Source organism: Silurus aristotelis (genome assembly GCF_946808225.1).
Source record: "Silurus aristotelis genome assembly, chromosome: 8".
NCBI lineage: Eukaryota > Metazoa > Chordata > Actinopteri > Siluriformes > Siluridae > Silurus > Silurus aristotelis.
In genome coordinates this window covers 780,456-787,955 of record NC_139581.1, presented here as the reverse complement: position 1 = coordinate 787,955, position 7,500 = coordinate 780,456, and the positions used below count along the sequence as shown (strand labels likewise).

The following is a 7,500-nucleotide window of genomic DNA, read 5'->3' as shown; positions in this document are numbered from 1 at the left end:
GCCACACACTATACACCACACATTTAATACCACACACTTTACGCCACACTCTATACCACACACTCTACTGCACTCTATACCACACACTCTATAACATTCTCTATACCACACGCTACACCACACACTCTATACCACATTCAGGACTGATACCATAAGAGTAAGTATATGTGGTCACCTGACAGGATGGAGGCCACCGCAGCAATGATAAACGACACGATGACCCCTGGGCCCGCCATTTCCTTAGCAACCAGCCCGGATACGACATACATTCCCGTACCGACACAGCTGCCAACACCAAGGGAGATGAGGTCAAAGGTCGTCAAGACACGTGCCAATTTGCTGCTGCTCTCGCTTTCCAGCATGGACTCCACTGGCTTGGTGCGGAGGACACGGGAGCCGAATGCCCCCCACTGGACACGTCTGGGGTCCAGCTTTGATAGGAAACGACTCATTATAGAGAGAAAGAGAAAAAGGGAGTAGGAAGAAGAGAAAGAGAAAGAGAGAGACCGTCTCAGCAAAGCAGCATGGTGCTAAGAGGTATAAGGGGAATGGATAGAGTGATTATAGGTACAGAGCTACTAAGAGAGACAGAGATAATGAGAAAGAGAGAGAGAGAGAGAGAGAGGTGACAAAAATCAATAGAACACAAATAGACAGAAAAAAAAAGAGAAAATAGATCCAGTATTCAGAAGGTGTAAGGGTGGGAAAGAAAGAAAGAAAGAAAGAAAGAAAGAAAGAAAGAAAGAAAGAAAGAAAGAAAGAAAGAAAGAAAGAAAGAAGAAATGGAAATAGAGGACACAGAGAGGAAAGGGGAACAAAAAGAAAAAAGAGCAGTGTTAGTTTAACTGGCACACACCCCCCCCCCCACCCCCCCCACCCCCCCCCCCCCCCACACACACACCCTCACACCCCCCCCCCCCCCCCACACACACACACACATACACACACAGACTTTGAAAACACACGTGAGAACACACTGTTATTAAAGCGTATTTGTCGATTATTTGCTGTTTTAAAGGGATTTTATGTAAAATGATATCGATGGTTACTATGGCAACAGCAGCCCTGATTCGCTTTGTGCTGGCTTTGTGACATCCCTTCATTTTCATTATTCATTTTATTCATCTTCTTTCATGTTTTGGGGAAATGTGATGCTAATTAGCTCAATCACACCTGGAATTCCACATACTGAAACACCCTCATGGAAAGAAGTTCGATCTGGGTTCCATAATAGAAAGTTGGATTTTGAATTTTAACATGTTAACGTTCAAACTCACATCAAGGAACTTTTTTGTTGCCAAAATTGCAATAAGTTCTAGTAATGACACTAAACCAACAGCGAAATATAAAAAGGCTTTCCAGTAAACACTAATGAACACCAATATACACCAATACACACGAATATAAACCATTACACAGCCGTAAACAACAAATAGCAGAATACACATCAGTATATACCATTACAAACCATTACATACCATTACACATCAGTATATACCATTACAAACCATTACATACCATTACACATCAGTATATACCATTACAAACCATTACATACCATTACACATCAGTGTATATACCATTACAAACCATTACATACCATTACACATTAGTATATACCATTACAAACCATTACATACCATTACACATCAGTATATACCATTACAAACCATTACATACCATTACACATCAGTGTATATACCATTACAAACCATTACATACCATTACACATTAGTATATACCATTACAAACCATTACATACCATTACACATCAGTATATACCATTACAAACCATTACATACCATTACACATCAGCATATACCATTACAAACCATTACATACCATTACACATCAGTATATACCATTACAAACCATTACATACCATTACACATCAGCATATACCATTACAAACCATTACATACCATTACACATCGGTATATACCATTACAAACCATTACATACCATTACACATCAGCATATACCATTACAAACCATTACATACCATTACACATCAGCATATACCATTACAAACCATTACATACCATTACACATCAGTATATACCATTACAAACCATTACATACCATTACACATCAGTGTATATACCATTACAAACCATTACATACCATTACACATCAGTGTATATACCATTACAAACCATTACATACCATTACACATCAGTATATACCATTACAAACCATTACATACCATTACACATCAGCATATACCATTACAAACCATTACATACCATTACACATCAGCATATACCATTACAAACCATTACATACCATTACACATCAGCATATACCATTACAAACCATTACATACCATTACACATCAGTATATACCATTACAAACCATTACATACCATTACACATCAGCATATACCATTACAAACCATTACATACCATTACACATCAGCATATACCATTACAAACCATTACATACCATTACACATCAGCATATACCATTACAAACCATTACATACCATTACACATCAGTATATACCATTACAAACCATTACATACCATTACACATTAGTATATACCATTACAAACCATTACATACCATTACACATCAGTATATACCATTACAAACCATTACATACCATTACACATCAGCATATACCATTACAAACCATTACATACCATTACACATCAGCATATACCATTACAAACCATTACATACCATTACACATTAGTATATACCATTACAAACCATTACATACCATTACACATCAGTATATACCATTATATACTATTACACATGATTACATATCTCAACACAACAGTATATACTATTACACACTAATATATACTAACACACATTAATATATACCATTAAACACCATTACACACCATTACACACCATTACACACCATTACATAGAATTACATACATAGTGTTAATAAACACTAATATAACCCTCACACTACAGTATTTTCTATTATACACCTTGAGTGATGAAGTGTGTTCAGCTGTAACACGGTTGAGTTTCAGTAAACACTAAGAAGATTAAGTGAATTTCTCCCTCCTGGTTATTCAGGAAGAAACACTAGTCCAGTGCATTGTGGGTAATCTGCACTGTATCGCACTGTTCAACACTTTACACTGTGATGGTTATTTGTAATAATTCTTTGGAAACTGCTCTTCATTTTCCTTCACTATCATTTCTGCTGAATCATTTAAAGGAACAGTTGCCCTGGAGGCAGATTTCAGTGTCCCAGAGTTCCATTTAATCATCACGCAACACTTTTTACATGCGCTCGGAGTGTGTAAAACTCCCACCTCTGCAGTCTTTAATGTGTGTACTCAGTAAATCACAGGTTTTTATGGCAGCCAATGATGAAGTGTTCTCCAGGGTTCAGGTGAAAGTTATAATCACACACCATGGGTTTCCTGTCTTGCTGCTGCTTCGAGCTGTGTTTACATCTAAAAGAATGGCAGGCTGGAAATCTCTCTCTCTCTCTCTCTTTCTCTCTTTCTCTCTCTCTCTCTCTCTCTCTCTCTCTCTCTCTCTCTCTCTCTCTCTCTCTTTCCTCGAAAAAACCCTTTTTCATCACAGAGCCATCAATCAAGACAATCAGAGAAGTCTAAGTGTGGCCAGGAGTCTGAATTACTCTGAGAACTTGTGGGATTAATAATTTACACACACATAACACTACAGTGTGACATTACACTGTACTCATACACTATTAGTTATGATGACACACTGAGGTTGATTATTTTCCTGAAACAGCATGGCACTAAGTCTTATATTCCTCTGAGTTCACAAGTTTATCACAGTTTAAATACCAAAATATATACCAATATATACCATTATACACAAATACGTACCAATATACACCAATTTATACCCATATATATCAAATTATATCAAATCTACAGAGACAGCAGGGAAAGGAGAAGTGGAGCAGAGTGGAGGAGAAGTGGAGGAGAGTGGAGGAGAAGTGGAGGAGAGTGGAGGAGAGTGGAGGAGAAGTGGAGGAGCAGTGGAAGAGAGTGGAGGAGAAGTGGAGGAGAAGGAGAGGAGAAGTGGAGGAGAGTAGAGGAGAAGAAGAGGAGGAAGACGTCTACAGAGAAAGCAGGGAAAGGAGAAGTGGAGGAGAAGTGGAGGAGAGTGGAGGAGAGTGGAGGTTCGGGTTGGTACTTTAAATGTTGGTACTATGACGGGTAAAGGGAGAGAGATAGCTGATATGATGGAGAGGAGAAAGGTAGAGATGTTGTGTGTTCAGGAGACCAAGTGGAAAGGGAGTAAGAGCAGGAACATTGGAGGTGTTTAAACTGTTTTATCATGGTGTGGATGGAAAGAGAAATGGTGTAGGGGGGATTCTGAAGGAAGAGTACAGTAAGAGTGTAGTGGAGGTGAAGAGAGTTTCTGATTGGGTGATGATCGTGAAGGTGGAAGTTGAAGGGATGATGATAAATGTCATCAGTGCCTATGCTCCACAAGTGGGTTGTGAGATGGAGGAGAAGGAAAGATTCTGGAGTGAATTAGATGAAGTGGTAGAAGGTGAACGTAGGAAAGAACGATTGGTGATTGGGGCAGACTTTAATGGGCATGTAGGTGAAGGGAACAGAGGTGATGAGGAGGTGATGGTAGGTGTGGCTTTAAGGAGAGGAATGTGGAAGGGCAGATGGTGGTAGATTTTGTTAAAAGGAGGGAAATGGCAGTGGTGAACACGTATTTTAAAAAGAAGGAGGATCATAGGGTAACGTATAAGAGTGGAGGAAGGTGCACACAGGTGGATTATGTTCTGTGTAGGAGATGCAACCTGAAGGAGATTGGAGACTGTAAGGTGTTGGCGGGGGACAGTGTAGCTAGACAGCATCGGATGGTGGTCTGTAGGATGGTTTTGGAGGTACAGAAGTGGAGGAGACTGAGGACTGAAAGAAGAATAAGATGGTGGAAACTGAAGGAGGAAGACTGTAGTGTGAGGTTCAGGGAAGAGGTCAGACAGGGGCTTGGTGGTGGTGAAGAGGTGCTGGATGATTGTGGAACTACTGCAGAAGTGATGATGGAGACAGATAGAAAGGTTCTTGGTGTAACATCTGGAAATAGAAAGGAAGACAAAGAGACGTGGTGGTGGAATGAGGAAGTGCAGGAGAGCAGAAGGAGAAAGAGGTTGGAGAAACAGAATTGGGATCGACAGAGTGATGAGAAAAGTAGGCAGGAGTACAAGGAGATGCAGCAGCAGATAAAGAGGGATGTGGTGAAAAAGGAAAAGGCATTTCAGGACATTAAGTTTCTCTCAGAATTCACAAAGTATAAATTGTTATGGTCTTCAGTTACTTCAAAAAAGACTTTTCATTAATTCCTCTTATCCAATAAAGACTTTTTTTGCCTTTCTTCATGTCTTCTTTGAGCCGAAACGCTGCCAAAGTAGCAAATTTAATTACACGTCCATTTCATGAAGAAAAATGCAGCTCGGTACACAAATAATTCTGCAGTTCCCAGACTACCTTATCGCATCAGGTCCTGAAATGTGAGGCCTCCTGATGCCACATGATTTGTTCAGCCTCCTACACAACGTCCTGTAATTACAATTTTCCAAGTTTAATCCAAATCCAGCACCTGTGTGAGCACTAAACCTGCAGCCTCCTGGCAAGGGCAAAGGGCAAGGGGTGTGGCCTGAGACTGATGGACTGATGAACTTAAAACAGGATCCAGTAAACGGATAAATCTTTACTGATAAATCTACACAAGTTTCACTCTTCAAGGCTCCAAAAAAGGTTTTATGAAACAGAAGGACCTGTATTGGTTCCCAAAATAATAAAAAAATGAACGAAATCATTAATTATTTAAATTATTTATTTATTTTTTTTTTTTTTCTGGCTATAAATCTGCCAGACAAAATGATCCCCTCACGAGGAAACGCATAAATCCTTTGATGCCAGTCGATTGTGTACACGGTGTCAGAGACATGAGTCACACCTCGGTATGAATCAGCTTTCAACACACACACACACACACACACACACACACACACACACACACACACACACACACACTGTCTGCGTTCTGGGTCAATCTCGGCTAAACACCACACTAATCACTGCTTCCTGTCGAGCAGAAAGGATTCAGTGACCATTGGGTCGTGTACTGATGCTTTAATACCTGTGGAAAATTTCAACTCCATGTGGGAAAAACCGCAATAAATTTATCAACAGAAACCGATAATCGGAATAATAATAATAATAATAATAATAATAATAATAATCGTATCAATTACAGGTAATAATCTGTTCTTTGCAAATGAAGAATATTTCTAACTCATATTACATAATAATAGTAATCAGCTTATTGGATGGCAGGAGGAGAAGTGGGCGTGTCCAAATTAGCATATGTATGCATATTTATAAACCCTGTGTTGTTGTTTTTTTAATGATGGATTGCATGTTTACATTCTCAGGTAAAGGTTTTAAAATATAAAATCATTTTTAAATATAATTTTTTTATATTATATAATTATTATTATTTTATAGATTGTATTATTATATTTGACTCATAAGTGTAGAATTGGAACAGCTGCTTTCTGTCAGAGTCTGTAATCAGCTGCTATAATAAGCACAATATTGATATAATAAACACACACACATACACACACACATGCATAAATAATTTAGAGATGATATTTTATTCACTAATGATAAACGAACCGATTAACACACACAGATGGACAGATGACTGGTGGTGGAGAGCAAAAAACATGACATTGAACTGGATCTTCTCAATATGGTGGAACTCTGGAGTCCACATCTTTGTGCTTTGTGAGTATAGAATACAGTACTGCAGTGAATTAAGGTGCACAAATGAACCACAACGACATCATATATATCAATATCACTGTGTTCACCATATGAGTGGATGAAACTCCCACCTGACACACACTTTGCACATTCACACTGTCCAGGGTGTGTGATGGGTTAATATTTAACTCAGTAAGTGTAATTAAGATGTGAGAAGGTTTCAGGTCCTGTCCAGACCCACACAGAGCTGGTCACACACTGATAGGACGATGCTCACTCACTGCCTTACAGATAAATATTACAGCGCCGTCCCAGATACACGTCTGCTAACGTAAAACAGAAAACACACAGCACATCACATTTCTGCAACAGAAAACGATCACTACGATATATTTACTTATATCACCACTACCAAATATTCACTTATCACCACCACTACTAAATATTCACTTATCACCACTACCAAATATTCACTTATCACCACCACTACTAAATATTCACTTATCACCACTACTAAATATTCACTTATCACCACCACTACTAAATATTCACTTATCACCACTACTAAATAGTCACTTATCACCACCACTACTACATATTCACTTATCACCACTACTAAATATTCACATATCACCACTACTAAATATTCACTTATCTCACCACTACTATATATTCACTTATTACCACTACTAAATATTTACTTATCATCACCACTACTAAATATTCACTTATCACCACTACTAAATATTCACT

At 38.6% G+C, this 7,500-nt stretch overlaps 1 protein-coding gene across 2 annotated transcripts in view; it reads right to left on the bottom strand.

Annotated features, from left to right (window-relative positions):
- Positions 1–7,500, bottom strand: part of slc7a14a (solute carrier family 7 member 14a) — a 24,021-nt gene that overhangs the window by 13,085 nt on the left and 3,436 nt on the right. The window contains exon 2 of one of the 2 annotated variants that reach the window (XM_083547899.1): positions 176–575. In XM_083547899.1, coding sequence (XP_083404025.1) covers positions 176–452 — 277 coding nt within the window. In that variant the 5' untranslated portion in view covers positions 453–575. Of the gene's footprint in view, positions 1–175; positions 579–7,500 lie in introns of both variants that reach the window. The other variant, XM_083547900.1, reaches the window with a different exon arrangement.